Source organism: Leiobunum rupestre, chromosome 10, assembly GCF_980474605.1.
Source record: "Leiobunum rupestre chromosome 10, qqLeiRupe1.1.hap1, whole genome shotgun sequence".
NCBI lineage: Eukaryota > Metazoa > Arthropoda > Arachnida > Opiliones > Sclerosomatidae > Leiobunum > Leiobunum rupestre.
In genome coordinates this window covers 57,370,989-57,393,896 of record NC_143393.1, presented here as the reverse complement: position 1 = coordinate 57,393,896, position 22,908 = coordinate 57,370,989, and the positions used below count along the sequence as shown (strand labels likewise).

The 22,908-nt window shown below is 34.2% G+C and overlaps 1 protein-coding gene across 1 annotated transcript in view; it reads right to left on the bottom strand.

Moving 5' to 3' along the window:
• LOC149926271 (protein O-mannosyl-transferase TMTC2-like) overlaps positions 1-20,985 on the bottom strand; it is a 297,023-nt gene extending 276,038 nt beyond the window's left edge. Inside the window, exon 1 of the mRNA XM_090160875.1 lies at positions 20,398-20,985. Within this exon, the coding sequence (XP_090017001.1) occupies positions 20,398-20,633 (236 nt within the window). The 5' untranslated portion in view covers positions 20,634-20,985. The remainder of the gene's footprint in view (positions 1-20,397) is intronic.
• Between the last annotated feature and the right edge of the window lie 1,923 nt (positions 20,986-22,908).

Here is a 22,908-nt window from a genome sequence, read left to right as displayed (position 1 = left end):
ACTCTCAGATTATCTGGACAGATATAATAAATAACGTGGAGATATCTGATTATCCGCATTAACGCTCAGATCTATAGAAATCGGAGTTACAATTCTATAGAAATCGGAGTTACAATTCTATAGAAATCGGAGTTACAATTCTATAGAAATCGGAGTTACAATTCTATAGAAATCGGAGTTACAATTCTATAGAAATCGGAGTTACAATTCTATAGAAATCGGAGTTACAATTCTATAGAAATCGGAGTTACAATTCTATAGAAATCGGAGTTACAATTCTATAGAAATCGGAGTTACAATTCTATAGAAATCGGAGTTACAATTCTATAGAAATCGGAGTTACAATTCTATAGAAATCGGAGTTACAATTCTATAGAAATCGGAGTTACAATTCTATAGAAATCGGAGTTACAATTCTATAGAAATCGGAGTTACAATTCTATAGAAATCGGAGTTACAATTCTATAGAAATCGGAGTTACAATTCTATAGAAATCGGAGTTACAATTCTATAGAAATCGGAGTTACAATTCTATAGAAATCGGAGTTACAATTCTATAGAAATCGGAGTTACAATTCTATAGAAATCGGAGTTACAATTCTATAGAAATCGGAGTTACAATTCTATAGAAATCGGAGTTACAATTCTATAGAAATCGGAGTTACAATTCTATAGAAATCGGAGTTACAATTCTATAGAAATCGGAGTTACAATTCTATAGAAATCGGAGTTACAATTCTATAGAAATCGGAGTTACAATTCTATAGAAATCGGAGTTACAATTCTATAGAAATCGGAGTTACAATTCTATAGAAATCGGAGTTACAATTCTATAGAAATCGGAGTTACAATTCTATAGAAATCGGAGTTACAATTCTATAGAAATCGGAGTTACAATTCTATAGAAATCGGAGTTACAATTCTATAGAAATCGGAGTTACAATTCTATAGAAATCGGAGTTACAATTCTATAGAAATCGGAGTTACAATTCTATAGAAATCGGAGTTACAATTCTATAGAAATCGGAGTTACAATTCTATAGAAATCGGAGTTACAATTCTATAGAAATCGGAGTTACAATTCTATAGAAATCGGAGTTACAATTCTATAGAAATCGGAGTTACAATTCTATAGAAATCGGAGTTACAATTCTATAGAAATCGGAGTTACAATTCTATAGAAATCGGAGTTACAATTCTATAGAAATCGGAGTTACAATTCTATAGAAATCGGAGTTACAATTCTATAGAAATCGGAGTTACAATTCTATAGAAATCGGAGTTACAATTCTATAGAAATCGGAGTTACAATTCTATAGAAATCGGAGTTACAATTCTATAGAAATCGGAGTTACAATTCTATAGAAATCGGAGTTACAATTCTATAGAAATCGGAGTTACAATTCTATAGAAATCGGAGTTACAATTCTATAGAAATCGGAGTTACAATTCTATAGAAATCGGAGTTACAATTCTATAGAAATCGGAGTTACAATTCTATAGAAATCGGAGTTACAATTCTATAGAAATCGGAGTTACAATTCTATAGAAATCGGAGTTACAATTCTATAGAAATCGGAGTTACAATTCTATAGAAATCGGAGTTACAATTCTATAGAAATCGGAGTTACAATTCTATAGAAATCGGAGTTACAATTCTATAGAAATCGGAGTTACAATTCTATAGAAATCGGAGTTACAATTCTATAGAAATCGGAGTTACAATTCTATAGAAATCGGAGTTACAATTCTATAGAAATCGGAGTTACAATTCTATAGAAATCGGAGTTACAATTCTATAGAAATCGGAGTTACAATTCTATAGAAATCGGAGTTACAATTCTATAGAAATCGGAGTTACAATTCTATAGAAATCGGAGTTACAATTCTATAGAAATCGGAGTTACAATTCTATAGAAATCGGAGTTACAATTCTATAGAAATCGGAGTTACAATTCTATAGAAATCGGAGTTACAATTCTATAGAAATCGGAGTTACAATTCTATAGAAATCGGAGTTACAATTCTATAGAAATCGGAGTTACAATTCTATAGAAATCGGAGTTACAATTCTATAGAAATCGGAGTTACAATTCTATAGAAATCGGAGTTACAATTCTATAGAAATCGGAGTTACAATTCTATAGAAATCGGAGTTACAATTCTATAGAAATCGGAGTTACAATTCTATAGAAATCGGAGTTACAATTCTATAGAAATCGGAGTTACAATTCTATAGAAATCGGAGTTACAATTCTATAGAAATCGGAGTTACAATTCTATAGAAATCGGAGTTACAATTCTATAGAAATCGGAGTTACAATTCTATAGCAATCGGAGTTACAATTCTATAGCAATCGGAGTTACAATTCTATAGCAATCGGAGTTACAATTCTATAGCAATCGGAGTTACAATTCTATAGCAATCGGAGTTACAATTCTATAGCAATCGGAGTTACAATTCTATAGCAATCGGAGTTACAATTCTATAGCAATCGGAGTTACAATTCTATAGCAATCGGAGTTACAATTCTATAGAAATCGGAGTTACAATTCTATAGAAATCGGAGTTACAATTCTATAGAAATCGGAGTTACAATTCTATAGAAATCGGAGTTACAATTCTATAGAAATCGGAGTTACAATTCTATAGAAATCGGAGTTACAATTCTATAGAAATCGGAGTTACAATTCTATAGAAATCGGAGTTACAATTCTATAGAAATCGGAGTTACAATTCTATAGAAATCGGAGTTACAATTCTATAGAAATCGGAGTTACAATTCCATAGAAATCGGGGTTACATATAGAAATCGGGGTTAAATAGAAATGTGTGTTCATCCTAGAATTGTCTCTTGGTAAAGATTAGACACGCCGAAGATAGGTAACTAAGACCCTTACGTAAAAGATAATTTATACGCTTATGGTAGCACGCACAAATTTTAACAGCACTAAAAATTAAAATGCAAATAATGTCATTAAATTTTGTCTAATTAACAAAGAGCGGATTTGCAACGACCCCTGAACCGGAAATACACTATAGAGGTGAATGATGCTGTTATTTCCTCCTTGTAGAAACTTCCCGCGCGTTGCTCCAAGACTGAACCGGGAAGACGACATTTCAGGGGTCACTCCTCTTCCATGAAGTTATTTTACTCAGCGCAGCAACATCGAAAGAAGCCTGGCACCGAAGACAAGGCCCTGTGTCTCGCGGGGGAAAACCTTTTAAGTGACAAAAGTGCTGTTTCGAGATAGTTCGATATTAATTTACCTTATTTACACCCATTTAAACTAAGGCGTAAAATAACAATGCAATGCATGGTTTATAAAATTTCTTAACCTTGGTTGAAACTGCACTGAATGCTAACAGTTACGAAATTATCTTCACCCTTTACTCAGTTGCGGGTTAAGAAAGGCAAAATATCTAGTACATTTGACGAAACGATACTAGCACGAATTTTCACTAAATTTCGAATTTGGCCAGTTTAGGGTTGAATTTCTAAGTATACCTGATATAATTTTGGAAGATACCGTTCTCGAGTTATATTTCAAAGTGATAATTTATTAATTAACATAGATAAGATTTAACAACAGTTGTAATAATTTATTTTTAGTCCTACAAGTGAGGAATACCTGAAAAATTCGTTTGGGAAGTCCAGGGTAAGTATAGAACGGGTAATGCCGAGTTTACCACGTTGAGGTACATTTGATGATTGGTTAGGAGCATAATACTAAAATTACGCTAAGCTTAAAAATAATAGTCTACATTAAATATTTATTTATCGCTCTGAAATTTATGAAATAGACATTTCTAAAATGGATTATTATAACACGCGTAGCAACCTTTAGGGATTCAACAGAAAACTTAAATTTATTGATTTCAAACGGAATTTCATATCGATTAACCTAAAATGAAATTAATTCTTCAATATATTAAATTGCTTATGAATAAATTTGGGAATTGTTATATTTTTTCGGAATTGTTTTAATTGAATTTCTTCGTAGAATGAATTAAAACTTTTCAGCAATGGCGTTTCCAAAGGTTTTGCCGTAGGACAGTGTGGCAACTGCAAAGAGGGGAGAGTCGAGGCAGCGGAGTATTGAGGGGAAGCACCAATCGATACGGGAGAGGGGTTGCGTGACAAGCGGGGAAGCTGCCCTCTCCATCCAGTAGAACCCCCATCCCCCCCTTTGTTTAGCGAAAGATCATAGTTGCGCGAGACCGTCGCCGCGTGCATCTGCACAGCCGTCCGAAGGCGACGCGTACGTCTACGTGTAGGAGGCAGATCGAGAGAGTATGCAATTTTTTTATGTCCGCCGAAATAGAGTGCGAAAAGTATAAAGGAACAAGAAGGAGTTATGGAATAAACTCATTTCACACTCTAGAAATTTATGAACTTACGGATGGAAAACTGTTTTCCTGATATTGATTTTTAACTTCGTATTTTAATTTTTTTTTTGTAAATGCACTTCCATGATTGGCCCTGGATTTTGATATTTTTCTAAAAACATTTCCCCAATTTTTGCTTAGTTTTTAAATAAAATTGTTAAACAAATTTCCCTGATATTTCCATGCCATTTTTCCTTGGTATTTCACATAAATTTGGTAAACAAATTTCCCTCAATTTTCCTTGGTATTTCTCATATAATTTTGGTAAACAAATTTCCCTGATTTTCCCTTGGTATTTCTCAAAAGTTTGGTAAACAAATTTCCCTGATTTTTAATTGGTATTTCTCAAAATTTTGGGAAACAAATGTCCCTTATTTTTCCTTGGTGGTTTATATAGTTTTGGTAATTTGTTTAATTTAAACAGTTTTCCTTGATTTTTTCCTTGGTATTTTAAATAATTTTGGCAAACAAAATATTTGGATTTTCCTTTGCATTTCATATCATTTTCTTAAATATATAATTAATTTTCGTAAGGTTTAAAAGACCCTCTTTATGCAACAGTATAAAAGAATAGAATAGTTTCGCCGGAGCCCACGTCGGAGGAAAAACGTTAAACAGCGGAGGCCTGAGCTGGGCCGAGCTGTCACTCCCCTCTTCGCGCGTATACGGACGGCAGCACGCGCACGCCGGGAACCAAACCAAATCCGGGGCATCATCCCATCAAACATTTTACACCGAAGAGAAGTTAAGCGAAGCCTCGCAAACGCGTGACATTGAAAGCGCGGCTCTGCAGAAACTTGCGCAAAGCTTTCCATCGGCTGGTTAATCTCTATATTGATCGTAATCGTAATCCGATCGGTCTGAATCGTAGTCTAATGAGTCCGATGGCTCTGAATCGTATAGTCTAATGGCTCTGAATCGTATAGTCTAATGGCTCTGAATCGTATAGTCTAATGGCTCTGAATCGTATAGTCTAATGGCTCTGAATCGTATAGTCTAATGGCTCTGAATCGTATAGTCTAATGGCTCTGAATCGTATAGTCTAATGGCTCTGAATCGTATAGTCTAATGGCTCTGAATCGTATAGTCTAATGGCTCTGAATCGTATAGTCTAATGGCTCTGAATCGTATAGTCTAATGGCTCTGAATCGTATAGTCTAATGGCTCTGAATCGTATAGTCTAATGGCTCTGAATCGTATAGTCTAATGGCTCTGAATCGTATAGTCTAATGGCTCTGAATCGTATAGTCTAATGGCTCTGAATCGTATAGTCTAATGGCTCTGAATCGTATAGTCTAATGGCTCTGAAACGTAGTCTAATGGCTCTGAAACGTAGTCTAATGGGTCTGAAACGTAGTCATACGGGTCTGAAACGTAGTCATACGGGTCTGAAACGTAGTCATACGGGTCTGAAACGTAGTCATACGGGTCTGAATCGTAGTCATACGGGTCTGAATCGTAGTCATACGGGTCTGAATCGTAGTCATACGGGTCTGAATCGTAGTCATACGGGTCTGAATCGTAGTCATACGGGTCTGAATCGTAGTCATACGGGTCTGAATCGTAGTCATACGGGTCTGAATCGTAGTCATACGGGTCTGAATCGTAGTCATACGGGTCTGAATCGTAGTCATACGGGTCTGAATCGTAGTCATACGGGTCTGAATCGTAGTCATACGGGTCTGAATCGTAGTCATACGGGTCTGAATCGTAGTCATACGGGTCTGAATCGTAGTCATACGGGTCTGAATCGTAGTCATACGGGTCTGAATCGTAGTCATACGGGTCTGAATCGTAGTCATACGGGTCTGAATCGTAGTCATACGGGTCTGATGGGTCCCAATCTTAAAATGCCGAGACATTGTCCACCATCTAAGCTTTATTCTCACACGATTTATCGTACTTGCTTAATCTCTTGTACAGTGGTCGAAAAAGCAGACGCGAGCGACCGCACCCTGAAAACCCGTTATGTCAGAACATTATTGCCGGTTTTCCTCTGAGTGAAGGGAGCCCGTGGACCTAACGGAATAACATTACGAAAAGGGGGACGGGGAACTGTTTTGCCCCCTCTTCCCCCCTTACAAAACACACTCGCCTCTAGTGACAAAAAACAACAACATCTTAGCTAAAAGAAAAAAGGGTTTTATTTGGATATATTCGTGGATTTATCGAACTGCATTTGCGATTAATATTAAGATTTACAGGGTTTCCAGAATAATATCATTTTCAAATTCCCCTATTTCGCCCAATTTTCCTTCACGTTTTATCTAGATATTTTCAACGAACATTTCAACTTTAAATTCTGATAAAATATAAATAAATTAAATTTTTCTATTTCAATATGAAAGTGTTAGTTTTAACTGAAAAAATATTTCAATATTCAGGATAAATTTTAATTCTTCGACCTTCCACAAAATCCCTGATATCCCTGATTTCCCTGACCTGAGCAGCCACGTTTAAAAATAAGTTCTTGGGATTTCCATTTTTATCTTATTTAAATTTCCAGATTTTACAAAAAACACCCCGTTATTTTGGTATTTTTTTTAAATAATGAAGATTGAATTTTTGACACCAGCTCTAATTTCATAACAAGTCCACCTTTACTCAAGCTAGCAACGAATTGACCTTGAAATATCAAATTTCCCCGTCAATAACGTCAACGTTCTTTTAATTCAATCTGTGAAAACGAAAAAGCAACGCGTAAACATCCAACTTAGCCGATATAATATTCTTGGGTGTCTAATTTAGTCCCCAGATGGGGTGACACGCGTTTAAACCCAATTTGACCTTAATTTGGAGCGTAAAATTAAAAGTGAACTTTGAACAAATTTAATTTGAAACGGGCCGACGCGTTGTCCCCCGAGAGCCAACAAGACGAGCCGAGCGAGAAGGGGGACCCGTTAGACATGATAATTACCGGCAGAGCCTTCAACTGCGATGAAGAATGCTCCAGAAGACACCTTGGCCCGACATTCATTTACAAAGCGCCCCGAGAGAGAGACGCGAAAAGGCAACAAAGTCAACCACGTTTATTTTTACCTTTTTAGCCACTGGATTTTTCTTTTCTTAGTAACAATGCCTTAAAACCGTTATATCTAAAACTTACGCCAATATGTTGATAATTAAAAAGAAAATAACTAAAATGAAATTAAAATAATTTAAATAACTGCTTTTATTTTTAATTTTTAATTTAATTTAATTAAAATAATTTAAATTACTACTATTAATTTTAATTATTTATTTATTTAATTTATTTTATTAAAATGAATAAAATTAAATAATTACTATTAATTTAAATTATTTAACTTAAATTTAAATAATTAAAATAACTTCTGTTAATTTAAATTATTTAATTTAAATTTAAATAATTAAATTAACTTCTGTTAATTTAAATTATTTAATTTAAATTTAAATAATTAAATTAACTTCTGTTTATTTAAATTATTTAATTTAAATTTAAATAATTAAATTAACGTCTGTTCATTTAAATTATTTAATTTAAAATTAATATAGAATTAAATAATATGACTAGTATTATCTTGATTTATTTATTTAATTTAATTAAAATTAAATAATTTAACTAATGACTATTAATTTTATTAATAAATTTATTTAAATTATTTAATTTAAATTAAAATAATTTAAATGCAGTTCTATTAGTTGAAACCCTAATTCCATCAAATAGTTTTACTGCTAGATAAAATGCAGTTCTAACAGTTGAAACCCTTATTCCATCAAAAAGTTTTACTGCTAGATAAAATGCAGTTCTATCAACTGAAACCCTAATTCCATCAAATAGTTTTACTGCTAGATAAAATGCAGTTCTATCAACTGAAACCCTAATTCCATCAAATAGTTTTACTGCTAGATAAAATGCAGTTCTATCAACTGAAACCCTAATTCCATCAAATAGTTTTACTGCTAGATAAAATGCAGTTCTATTAGTTGAAACCCTAATTCCATCAAATAGTTTTACTGCTAGATCAAATGCAGTTCTATCAATTGAAACCTTAATTCCGTCAATAAAATAATTTTACTACTAGATCAAATGCAGTTCACCCATCTTGAAAGCATATTTCGATCAATCGAACCACATTTTTTTTCATAAATAAATCACTATCCAGTTCGATCTCTTGACAAATTCAAACCGCGTTCGGTCAACAGCACCCCCCTAATTCCAGAGGTCATATAGAGGTCAGGGGGAAGAGCCATTAGCGAGGGCATCATCCCCTCCCCAGTTCGGGGCTGACTGCTTTTCCCTTCTCACAAACAAAATAAAATAAATCAGTTTTTAGATTTCCACAAGATTTCCCATTTTTAGCAGAGTTTTGTAAGTTTTGTAACATTTGGAAATATTTCGTTACATCTAATTAGTTTTTTAACTATTAATTTTAAAAGCGATCCGAATTTAGCGAATAGTTTTATTTTAAAATTTGTCAAATTTATATTTTTCTTCCGTAGTATTTTGTGATTTATGAATTTTTAATTTGTGATTAAAAAAACAATTTCTATTGAAACGAAATTGTTTAATATAAACGGATTTTAACAAATGTAATTTTGAAACGTTTACAGAATAAATATGATCGCGGACTTTTAGCCTTAAAATTTTCGCAATATGAAAGAATTCTTAATTTTAGTGATATTTTTGTGGTTTTGCGGTTGATTTCGAAAAAGCAATAGCCAGATTTTATGTAGGAATGAGCGACTCGCGAGTAGCGTCTTCAGCCCCGTTTAGCGGCAAGACGGGCAGCGGAGGACCACGGTCCTTCTGCCCTAATAAGCGCTTCCAAGGCACCGAAACAGGACCCCGGGGCGGTGGTCTCCAACACTCAGCTCGCGCCGAAGATAAAAACGCCGCTCCAGACTGTCGGCCGCTGTTTTGATGGCCAAATAATTGCCCCCTACGCCTGAATATTCAGTCTATACGTCAGTCGCGTCTTTCGCCTCGACTACTTCGTTCCTACGTTAAATCACGCGGGGTATCCCTACGCCGTAGATTGGCGCGTATTGCAAACCTCGATTGAAAGAAACGTTTTCTCCCGTAGAGGTGAATTTTAAAATAACGCCATATCGACGCCAGGTTAAGTTGACGGCCGGTTGGCGACACCCCACGCGGGACTTTGAGTCCTTGCCGGGTGAACGTGGCAATGCGGCGGACACGCCGGAGATTTCCCCTTGGCTACCGAGATTCGAGTCCGAGAACGGTGGTACCTAGAGTGCCTTTTTTGAGGGTGAAGGTCAATTTCGAAGACTTTGGCCTCGAAGCCACTAACAATGAACAGCTTCCAACGCTGGCGTCAACCATTAATTCTATGCCATTTTTTTCTTCAAAACTACTTTAAAAAAATAACCGCTGATACTTCGAAGTATTTTACCATAACGAAAACCTCCCTGTTTTATGCAAAGCGGTAACCCTGCAAATTTTTTTTAGACTTATCGTAAATACTCGGGTAAATTGGTTAGATATGATTTGGGAAAATTACCCCCTGTTCCGGAAAGTCTTCGAAACATATTTTTTTTAAACAAGGAGTACGTCATTATCAAGCGTAGAAAATTATGTTCAGATTTGTCTACATTTATTATAAATTAAATTAATTTATATCCAAAAACTATTATTTTGAAGTTAATAAATTATTTACAATAAATAATTCATATTCCGAAGTTAATAAATTATTTACAGTAAAATAATTCATATTCCGAAGTTAATAAATTATTTACAGTAAAATAATTCATATTTCGAAGTTAATAAATTATTTTAGTAAAATAATTCATATTTCGAAGTTAATAATTCATTTACAGTAAAATAATTCATATTTCGAAGTTAATAAATTATTTACAGTAAAATAATTCCTATTTCGAAGTCAATAAATTATTTACAGTAAAATAATTCATATTTCGAAGTTAATAAATTATTTACAGTAAAATAATTCATATTCCGAAGTCAATAAATTATTGTAAATAAATTGATTATCTTCAAAATATGAATTAAAATAAAAGAATTCATATTCCGAAGTTACTAAATTAATTTACAATAAAATATTTGATATTTCGAAGTGAGTTACTTCAAGTATATCAAAAATATCATATTTGAGAGTTAACAAACCAGAAAAAAAATGAGGTTACTAAATTGATTTAGACTCAAAATTATCAGTTTGAATTTTAAAATTACGCCCGTTTAAGCAATATGGTCTTAGAAATTTAAGGAAATTTAATTTTTGAAATTTCACTGAATTTACTTGAAAATTAAAGAAGTATTTTCTAAATTCTGTTCAAATGTTTATAACGCAAATTAAAATTTTCTTTTATACCCAAATAATAGACCATTTATAAGTACAAATGTCACTATGGAGAAAATGACGTCACACGCAATGAAAATTCAATTTAATTCGTTACTAGATTGAGGAGCACGTGGTGAAAACCGTACTCGTGCCAAGCCGTCATTAGCCCAAGCCATAATGTCTGAATTTTGTAGCACCGAATAAAACCCCTTTAATTAAGTAAAACAGATCAATTTCGGATCAATAACACGACATATACACTTGAAAATGTAGTTCAAAATGGTCAAATCACGCGAGGTCTGGCGGGTCGATATCCGTAAGTGTTCCCTTCATAATTACATCATAAAACAGCGTCAGTTAATTTGTTCGAAAATATTACGCTAAAAATAGCTTGTTTTATGTATTATTTATTAGGGTTGTTAATTTTCCGGAAAAATAAAATGCGGAAAAATTTCCAGAAAAGTTTCCGGAAAATTTTCCGCAAATCGGAAAAATAAAAAATTGAAACATAAATTACTTTTCAAGGGTTTTTAATGTTTTAAACTTTTTATCGATTTAAAATGACTAATATCAGTAAAAATACTACAAAACATTAATAGTGTTACATTTCAACCAGTTTAAACTAGTCTATAGGTTTAGTTTTACTTTTAGATTAGAAAAAATGAGGTGAAAATGCCGCTTTATTTAAATTTGCAAACAATATATTAGACAAATCATGGAATGAAAACGTTTTTAATATTATTCGGAAAAATACGGAAAATATTCCAGAAAAAAGGCCTCGGTAATTTTCCGGAAAACTTTCCGAGCGGGAAATTTTCCGACTTACAACACTATTATTTATACAGGGCAAAATCTATTTTTCCACTGATATTTGCCGGCGCAAAACACCCAATGTTTTAAGTTCACCTCAATGAAAATTAAGGTTTTATCTTATTATATAGCAAACACTTAGCAATGCACGGAGAGTTACACTAGTTAAATTAAGCAAGCTTTTCACAATACATGTGTAATAAATAAAGTCAAATCTAAAATACGAAAAACTTATTTAAGTAAATTTGTACTCTTGACTGCAAATTCCGTGATATTTTATCTGTCGACAATGTATTTCCCTGATATTCCTACGTTTTCCATATTTGTGCCCGATTTCCCTCAAAATGGAATTTCCCTGATATTTCCCTGACTTTTCTGTCGACAATGTATTTCCCTGATATTTCCAGGTTTTCCACATTTGTCCCTGATTTCCCTCAAAATGGGAATTTCCCTGATATTTCCCTGACTTTTCTGTCGACAATGTAATTCAATGATATTTCCAGGTTTTCCACATTTGTTCCCGATTTCCCTCAAAATGATAATTTCCCGGATATTTCCTTATTTTTCTGCCGACAATAATTCCTTGATATTTTCAGGTGTTCCACATTTTTTCCTGATTTCCCTCAAAATGGGAATTTCCCTGATATTTCCCTTATTTTTCTGTCGACAATGTAATTCAATGATATTTCCAGGTTTTCCACATTTTTTCCCGATTTCTCTCAAAATGGTAATTTCCCGGATATTTCCTTATTTTTCTGCCGACAATAATTCCTTGATATTTTCAGGTGTTCCACATTTGTTCCTGATTTCCCTCAAAATGGTTATTTCCCGGATATTTCACTGACTTTCCTATCGACAATACAATTCCTTGATATTTCCAGGTTTTCCATATTTCTTCCCGATTAACCTCAAAATGGGAATTTCCTGACAGTCAAATTTCAATATATTTCCAGAATTTCCAGTTTTGTATGAACCCTGCTACACAATGTATATGATATTAATACAGAATAGTTCATTTTTAGCATTAGGATTCTTGCCAGTTTTACAAAGAGGCAATTTTTGCTGGGAGTACAGCGGTCGATATTTAATAAAGGATTTTTCCAAGGCTGTATACACGCGAGCCAGTTATTTGAGAGTTAGTTGTTTGCTAGAGCTCTCTCTAGGTTTAATTAAAGGTACACGAAACTACAGACTTTCTTAATGCAAACAAAAATATATCGCCAATGAAACGTATTTATTTATACAAGACGTTGCCATAAATGCAATTATAATGACTATTGCCATAATAGAATCAGACGATCGACATTTGTTTTGTCGATTATCGATACTTAAAATAAACATTCCGAAAAACTAAGCGGGATTTTAATGTTTTTAAAATCGATTTTCAGATTTTAGAATATAAATAAAAACAGGTTTGAAAAAGCTTAATTTACAGGTTTTCGGAGAAGTTAATATTTCTAGACATTTTTGAAATATTTATATTTGATTGAAAGCCATCTTACATGGCCCAGGATTTAAAGATCTGTCATGGCCCTAGATTTAAAGATCTTACGTGGCCCAGGATTTAAAGATCTAACATGGCCTAGGATTTAAAGATCTAACATGGCCTAGGATTTAAAGATCTAACATGGCCTAGGATTTAAAGATCTAACATGGCCCAGGATTTAAAGATCTAACATGGCTATAGATTTAAAGATCTTACATGGCCCAGGATTTAAAGATCTTATATCGCCCTAAAATGTCTATATATGGGACTGAAGAATAGATTATAAAACGAACAAAACCTCTGAAAAAGAACGCTTTTTCTTTTAGTCGGGAGCAAAAATCGATCATACATGACAGTATGATGTTGCGCCAGTTTTCAGCCTATAATTAAAATTTATTTTAAGGCGACAGCGACTTTTTATTTCGGAAAAAAGCACGCCGTGAAATCTTCCATATTGAGATTTCAGATAAATCAAACTTAAAAAAGTTACATTTGTTTTAACTACAAGCTTGAACAGGGTCGAAACATTTTTAATTATTAAAAATAAAATTCAGTTTTGCCCAAGTGTAAAACGTAATTTTAAATGGAAAACATATTTCGTATTTGCCTTAATTTTGTCGTTTTTGGAAGTAGAATACTATCGCAAAAAAATTAGGAATCATTTTCAATTTGAAATTATTTCCGTAATAACAATTTTTTTGGGTAACAATTTGTTTTATTGTTATGTACTTAATATTTTTATTAAGTTTAGCTCTTAATATATTATGTATAAAATAACATTTTAATTTTAATCAAATGTTATTTTACATTGTTTTAACCTGATCCTCTTAATCAGTGGGCACTTTTAGCTTGATTGGTCAACTTAAACGCGAGAGTAAATAGACCATCTGCCTTAAAGTCGATTTTGGAATTTCTCAATTGGTATGACAGGTTAACTGTTAATTTAGTTTCGGACAAAAAGTGTACCTAATATCTCCTTAAACTATGATACAAATTTATACAGTGCCACAATTCCCACTGGTGATTTTCAAATAACGGCCAATATGGGAAATCTACGGGGGATAATCAAATGATGTCGACATTAATGGCTTTGCATTCTCAAGGGGAGGATCAGCTGATATTTATCAGCGTTAAATCCTAATTTGTGATTCGACATCGCCAATTCAAATTAATTTCATTTAAATCGCGATACGACACGTCATCAGCCTCTCTATGACGGCATCAACCTTTGTTAAAAACAACAATATGGAAATCTCAACCGATAAAATCTAAAACATTCACTTCTCACAACATCTGTTGAAGTTTTATTAAGTAATTATTTTAATTGTTTATTATACTCATTCTAATCAAATATATTCTTTTAGAACATTCTAATCAAATATATTCTATTAGAACATTCTTACCAAATATATTCTATTAGAACATTCTAACCAAATATATTCTATTAGAACATTCTAACCAAATATATTCTATTAGAACATTCTAACCAAATATATTCTATTAGAACATTCTTACCAAATATATTCTATTAGAACATTCTTACCAAATATATTCTATTAGAACATTCTTACCAAATATATTCTATTAGAACATTCTTACCAAATATATTCTATTAGAACATTCTTACCAAATATATTCTATTAGAACATTCTTACCAAATATATTCTATTAGAACATTCTTACCAAATATATTCTATTAGAACATTCTTACCAAATATATTCTATTAGAACATTCTTACCAAATATATTCTATTAGAACATTCTTACCAAATACATTCTAGTAGAATATTCTTACCAAATACATTCTATTAGAACATTCTAACCAAATACATTCTAGTAGAACATTCTAACCAAATACATTCTAGTAGAGCATTCTAACCAAATACATTCTATTAGTACATTCTAACCAAATACATTCTATTAGTACATTCTAACCAAATACATTCTAGTAGAACATTCTATTAGAACATTCTAACCAAATACATTCTATTAGAACATTCTAACCAAATACATTCTATTAGAACATTCTAACCAAATACATTCTATTAGAACATTCTAACCAAATACATTCTATTAGAACATTCTAACCAAATACATTCTATTAGTACATTCTAACAAAATACATTCTATTAGTACATTCTAACCAAATACATTCTATTAGTACATTCTAACGAAATATATTATATTAGAACATTCTAACCAAATACATTCTATTAGTACATTCTAACCAAATACATTCTATTAGTACATTCTAACCAAATACATTCTATTAGTACATTCTAACGAAATATATTATATTAGAACATTCTAACCAAATACATTCTATTAGTACATTCTAACGAAATATATTATATTAGAACATTCTAACCAAATACATCCTATTAGTACATTCTAACCAAATACATTCTATTAGTACATTCTAACCAAATATATTCTAACATTAACAATACGATTTTCTTCGTGAACTGTTCTTCAAATACGTTCTTTAAAAGCTCTAAACATTGCAAATCTAAATAGAAAGCTGCATACAAATTAAAGAAAATAGCAAATATGGGAGGGTGTAAATTCAGGGGTAAGTATTTCGGGGGTGCCGTGAGAGTGAAAGAGGGGGGGGGTCAACGCGGACAACTTGTTTCATGACCCGTTTCCATGACTGCCACTCAAAATACTGACGAACACTTGTCAATACAACAGCCCCGAAAACAGAGGAGATATTTGGCCAAAAGATCGCCCAAGGCGCCTCGAAGATCCGACGCACCCAAACGAAAGTTCGCTGATTTTTCAATTTATCAGACAAGTCGCTTGTACCCTTTTCAGGAGAGGCCTCAAAAATCGGGTTTATTTAATCAAATGGTATTTTGCGTGTAGTTAACTAAAAACAGTTTAAAAATCGGGTTCAGTTAAACAAAGGGTATTTTAAGTGTAGTTTACTGAAAACATTTAAAATCTTGGTTTAGTAAACCAAAGGGTATTTTGAGTGTAGATTAATACAAACTGTTTAAAACCGCGGTTAATAAACCAAAGTATATTTTGAGTGTAGTTTACTGAAAACAGTTAAAAACTTGGTTTAGTAAACCGAAGTGTAATTTGGGTGTAGTTTACTAAAAATGGTTTACTAAACCAGGTTTAGTAAACCAAAGGGTATTTTGAGTGTAGTTTAATACAAACTGTTTAAAACCGGGGTTAGTAAACCAAAGTAGATTTTAAGTGTAGTTTACTAAAAACTGTTTAAAACCAGATTAAGTAAACCAAAGTATAATTTTCGTGAAGTTTACTAAAAACCCTTAAAATCCGGGTTTAGTAAACCAGAGTGTACTTTGGTTGTAGTTGACTAAAAACTGTTTAAAGCCGGGGTTAGTAAACCAAAGTGTATTTTGGTTGTAGTTGACTAAAAATTGTTTATAACCGGGTTTAGTAAACTAAGTTTATTTTGTGTGTAGTTTACTTAAAACAGGATGTATTGGCCAAATTATAAAGTATATAAGTATTTGCTAAAAAGGTATTAAAAGAAAACTTGTTTATGGATAAAAAACAATTTACCTTGACTATTGTTAACTACTCCAATTTTACAGAAATTTTGTATGAGTATAACCTTAATAAGGTCAAAATTATTGAGTTTATATCTTTGTATTCATAGCTTTATCAAAAGTAAATGAATTTACTTCAACTTCCTTTTGTTATGAAGGTTTAGGTTATCAAATATTTTGTTCTACCGTTGTTATTACAACGTTTAAAAATGACCAGTGCATTTAAGGAGATAAGTTATAATTACAAAATATCGTAAAATAAATATCCAAGATTTTAAATTTCCTGACCTTTCCCTGACCTACGGCAACCCTGCTATGTTAGAGCTTTTATGATAATGCTCTAGAAGTTTGAACGTCTAAAGATCTTCGGTTAACTTCTCTTTGGATTCTGGGACCACAATAAAACCATTTTTAGTTGACTGCAATGGTTTTATTGTTATTCGGGTCGTTATTATCAGATATCTGAATTAAAGGCTTTAAAATCCGCTTGATGACTTAGGCCTAAGGTGGTGCCTTGGGTATCCTAGTTGATTATTATTATAATCTGTTAGTCAGATAAGGTTCATCTGTTATATATTGCGCCAGCAATATAATCTCAAAATGTATCCGAAATAACCGATTTGAACTGATCAGATAAAAATCAATTCAGCAGTTTCAATTAGCCGAACACTTACTTTACTTAGGCGATTGACAAGTGGAAAGTATATTAAAATAAACAGTGAATAAAATTTGGAACCGAATTTCATAGCGGGATAAGTGTAATCGATAACTGCGACTCAATTGAAATCTGCTCATCTTCATCCAACTAATCTGATTTCATCGATAAACCGACAGAGGTTTATCGATGAAATCAGATTAGTTTCGGGTTTAAAACATCTAATTTGCATTTTGACCAATACCAATTGATCTGATATTATCCGCACGTAAATGCGGATGATCTGATATCTGAACTATCACAATTATTTCTTGGTTCAGAGAAGGAATCAGCTACGGCCGGTGTTACTTGTTAGAATCGCCAGAGTAATTAATCTTTATAGATTACTTAGCGCCACGTAGCGGCCAACCGGAGAAACTCAAACTGTTGGGTTTTCGTCTGCTAAGCGGGCGCTACTTGATAGTTTCAACTTCACAGTCACTTTAATTGATAGAAACCACCAATTTAGGAGTCAGAATTTAGCTAAAAAAACCACCAATTTCACCAGGTCGGAAGCAAGATTTTGGCTAAAACTAAACATTTTGGAGGAACATTTTCGCTTAACGCCCAAAATTTCACCATAAAAGAGCAAGTTTTTCGCTAAAAACCATTAATTTAACGAATTAAGAAGCAAAATTTTCCCTAAAAAACCCCTAATTTATCCAATTTAGGAGCAAAAGTTTCGCTTAAAACTAGAAATTTCACCAATCAAGAGCAAAATTTTCCCTAAAAACCCCCAATTTACCCAATTTAGGAGCAAAAGCTTCACTTAAAACTACAAATTTCACCAATCAAGAGCACGTTTTTCCCTAAAAACCCCCAATTTATCCAATTAAGGAGCAAACGTTTCGCTTAAAACTACCAATTTCACCAATCAAGAGCAAGATTTTCCCTAAAAACCCCCAATTTATCCAATTTAGGAGCAAAAGTTTCGCTTAAAACCCCCAAATTTTACATAAATAGGAGCAAATTTTTCGCTAAAAACCATCAATTTGACCAACATGAAAAAAAGGTTTTCGTGAATGAACCGAAACCGTCTGTAAATCAACAAAAATCGCCTCGAAACCCCGAATCAAACCAATTTTTTTAATGGAATTAAAATGGCCAACGGCGATACCTGACCATAACAAAGAAAGTTCTTTTGGTTCGGCCTTAGAATGAGAAAACCAGCTTTGAATAAATCTGCGGCGAAGAATAGCGTTCTGCGGCGAAGAGGCATTTACCCTCGCCCCGAAGCAATGTCCCCCCCACAACCTCGCTTGTGTTTCGCGGCTTTATCAATGGAAATAACTAGCTTGCCGATCTCGGAAAAACTGACGAGTTTCTCGGACTGACATAACACAAACTCGAAAAGGAGCCGAAAGTTTCGAGAGGGAAAAAACGGCTGTTGGATAGGAAAAAAACCTTACATAAAAAGAGTCTATATTTTAGAAGATACACTGTGTGTTTGGATGGGACCAACACCTTCCAGAAACCCCCGTCCCCCCGGCCGAGCTCCAAGGACTGCTCCGCGGCCAGTTTGAAGATAACGCGCCGAACTTTACAGACGTCAAGACCGAATCTTTTGTTAGGCGGTTTAAATTTATTTCCATTTGGGAATAAAGGAAAATCTAGGCCTACTTCTGTTAAGGACAACTTCGCTTTGAACGCTAATCGTAATGAGATTGCATCTAGCCATACATTTCGTGAAATTAACTTTAAAAGTTTTAGTTTTAATTATTCAAATTAATCAGATGTATTTTCATGTTAGCCACGAGTAACCCTTATTTCAACTCCGAACGAGTAACCCTTATTTCAAGTCCGAACGAGTAACCCTTATTTCAAGTCCGAACGAGTAACCCTTATTTCAATTCCGAACGAGTAACCCTTATTTAAAGTCCGAACGAGTAACCCTTATTTAAAGTCCGAACGAGTAACCCTTATTTCAACTCCGAACGAGTAACCCTTATTTCAACTCCGAACGAGTAACCCTTATTTCAACTCCGAACGAGTAACCCTTATTTCAACTCCGAACGAGTAACCCTTATTTCAACTCCGAACGAGTAACCCTTATTTCAACTCCGAACGAGTAACCCTTATTTCAACTCCGAACGAGTAACCCTTATTTCAACTCCGAACGAGTAACCCTTATTTCAACTCCGAACGAGTAACCCTTATTTCAAAATGCTACAAAATGCGAACGTTCGACTCATTTAATTAACTACAGACACACGTGATTAAACAATTATTTATTTCAGTTAATGTTAATTAAGTAATTGGGAATGTGAGCCCCAGAATATGTATATACGCAAATTAAAAGGTATCACTCAAATATTTCAGTAAATGTTAATTAAGTAAATGGGACAGTTAATGTTAATTAAGTAAAGGGGAATGTGAAACCCAGAATATCTTAATACACAAATTAAAAGGTATCACTTAATTATTCCACATTTAATATTTCAGTTAATTTTAATTAAGTAAAAGGGAATGTGATACCCAGAATATGCAAATACACAAAGTAAAAGGGTTTGATACTATCACTTAATTATTCCACATTTAACACGTTAAAATAAACATTCTAATGTTATTTATAACCCAGAATGAGATAACGTGGTCATACCATGTGACGAAAGAGTTCTATTGTATTGTAACTTATTTAAAAAGGCTTAAAATTACCATTTTACTATTTTTACAACTCTTAAACACTCAAAGGTAACAGATTATTTATATTTACACGTTGAATTTCGTTTAAATACGGGGAGTTAATACCGTAAAACCAACCGAACATTATTTAAATTTCGTTAACAGCAAAAAAAGTATTGAAAATACCGTAGTAACTATAATTTTGAATAGAACAAAACGCGTGTTTACTCGGGTAAACAAAACGAGGCACGTCAAAACAAGTGACCGAGGCCGAGAACCAAAAAAGCGCTCCTCAAAATAAGCGCCTCCTCAATTGGGGATATAGCCGTACGGAAGTAGGTCGCGTTCGATGAATGTCGATGAAAACGCGGGAAACGAACGGGTGTTTTCGGTCGCCATCCATCGTCGGAGTTGACGGGCCGAGCCTCGTCGCAGCAGCGCCGAAAGAGATCGTCGCGGACGAAACGCGCGCTTGGCCGTCAACAAACCGAGGTTCGTTTTTCGCGTCAAAATTCCGGCGTTGAAAAAGGGACGGGATAATCCCCGATGATCGTTAATAAGGCGTTAAGAGATTAAAATCAAAGGCTTACCTGTCATCGTAGGCGAAGTCGGCCGCCAGTGTGTTCCAGTAAAGAATCCAAGCGACGCCGGAAACAACAGCGACAGCACCGCACTCCATTTTACCTCTCCCGCGTTCGGATCGCGTCTGAAGACGATGATCGAAGTACCGAGCGCCGCCGCCTGGGCGCGCCGAAACCGACGAGGGTTCCTCGCGCTGCTGCTCGCGACGCCAGTGTTGCTGCGCACGCGCATTGCGGCCCGGCATGCAAATCTCGGCGGCGGCGGCGACGCCGTTTTTCTCCCGGCGGCACTAGTATTTCTCGATAAATAAAACGCGTCGAATGTCGCTGCTTTCGTCTCTTCGGATATCGGCGATTTTTTTTTTCAACGTTGGATGGCGCGTTTTGTAACAACGTCGGAGAAAACGCGTCTCTCTATAGCCGACGGTATTCAATTATGTTTACCGAAGTTTCGATTTTTCTTCCAGTCGGACGTTAACGACGAAATTTCACCACGCGCAAATATATCCGGACAAGTTTGATTTCTCTCGACGGCTCCGCGCCGATAACGGTGTGACCCCCGAGACGTATTTAGAACGCGTCGACGGCCGAGGTACCGCGGAACTCCCGAAGCGCTTTTTTTACATAAAAAAATATCGTGTAGACTATATGTTGGCGGCGTGTTTAACCCGTACGAAGTTAACTCAGCGGGGATTTGAATGTTGAATCGCTTAAAATGTTCGAGGCGACTCCGAAGACGCGAAAGCGAGGGGGGGGGGTTTCGGCGGGGATATATTTTTTTAAAACAGCGGCGGACGGGTTTCAATGTTTTTTGGCGTCTACTAAGAAAGGGGGGTTGAATTTGGAGGTGGTGCCTTTGTTAACGGTGTGTCTCCGGTTAGTAAAACCCACTTTGAGGACCTCTTTTTTGCGGGAAAAGTTTCCTTTTCAACCAATCGTGTTTCGGCGGGCGGTTGTTTTAGGATTTGGTGCCGTAGGTGGGGGCTGGCCCGTTCTCAGACAAATTATTATTTTTCAAGGTCCTTTTCTTCATTTATTTTATCCTTTTTTCTTCTCGCAGACGAATCGACGTCTTGAGAATCGTAACCTAAAGAAATAAATGAACCAGAAAGTTATAAAATAAAAAAATATATACATATTTTTAATAAATAAAAAAAATATTATCTATGCTAAAATTGTATAACAAAATGTGTATTTTTTTATTTTTTTCAGATTTGGTAAAAAGAGGTTTTTTTTGTTGGTTCCGAATTCGGCCGATAGAAGACGACGCTGGCGGCTATTTTTCTTTTTAATGTTTCGAGAAAGGGCAAATCACTCTCAATCAGACTGGTTTAATGATGCGCGTAGCTACCTGCTTTTTAGCTTGCACTTTTTTCTATAATAGATTCAAAGTTTGCTAACGTTTCATTTTGTATAAAGCAAAAAAGGGGAAAATGTTTTTTTTTATAAAATCTTTAGAAAATGCTTCGCAGTTCTGTATAACATCGTGGAATTTTGCAATATCGTTACGCGTTATTTCGCTAAGTTGACCCGTGAATAAAAATATCATTTTTGAACAAAATAACTAAACAGTAAAAATGGACGTTTTCCCATCCTTACTTTGATTTTTAGATAATAAGATAATCAGTATTATGTTAACTATATTAAATCTCCATGGTCCAAATATTATTTTACGTTATAAGACATCGATTTAAATGATTTGCATTGCAGTCCATAGGTACCTTTTCACGTTAAATTTCGTATCTACTATTCTCCACCACTCTCCCTCTTTTCGGCTTTCCGTTGCTACGCAACTCGTTTTGAAATTTTTAATGTTTAGGCTTAGTTTCTCTTTTCGGTGTAAAAGTCGCGAGCCAGATTTCCCGCACGGTACTGACGAGTCCCAAATAGGACGAAACCGGTCTACCGTTGGGAATTCTGGCTAATTTATTTAATTTAATTTAGTTTTTCACTCGAAGATCTATTTGGTCCGAGTTTCGCGTCCTTTTGTTTGCTGGAAGACATATCGGTACGAGCGATTTGTAAGTTTTTAAATTTCTTTAAATTTGTTTAGGGTTTAGCTTTTTTATCCCTTTTCATAATGGACTAATCTACTTATTCGCTAATTTTTTCATCCTTAAATGTGACACATTTTATGATACAAATGTGTTTAATTTCTAAAAAGGATTTAGATAATATAGTTCGGCTAGAAAATCTTGCATCATGCTTATCAAACTGTGAAAATTTTTACAAGAATCCTAACCAGGGGCAAAAACACTGGGGCCCAGCTGAAAAGGGTCCACATGCAAGCTATCTAGAGGCCCGCTAATTTAGGGCCCATTACAACGTCGTACTCCTACAACCGCTTGAAAATTGCTCTGCAAGGCCCCGTAAATAAAAAGTGCTTATAATTGAAAAAGTTGAAAATAAATTCCTTGAACTTGCCAACACTCAATTTCTTAAAAACATGCCTTATGACCACTCTTCCACTTATTCTTGGAATCAATAAAACATTTGCTAAGAAATTAAAATTATATTTCA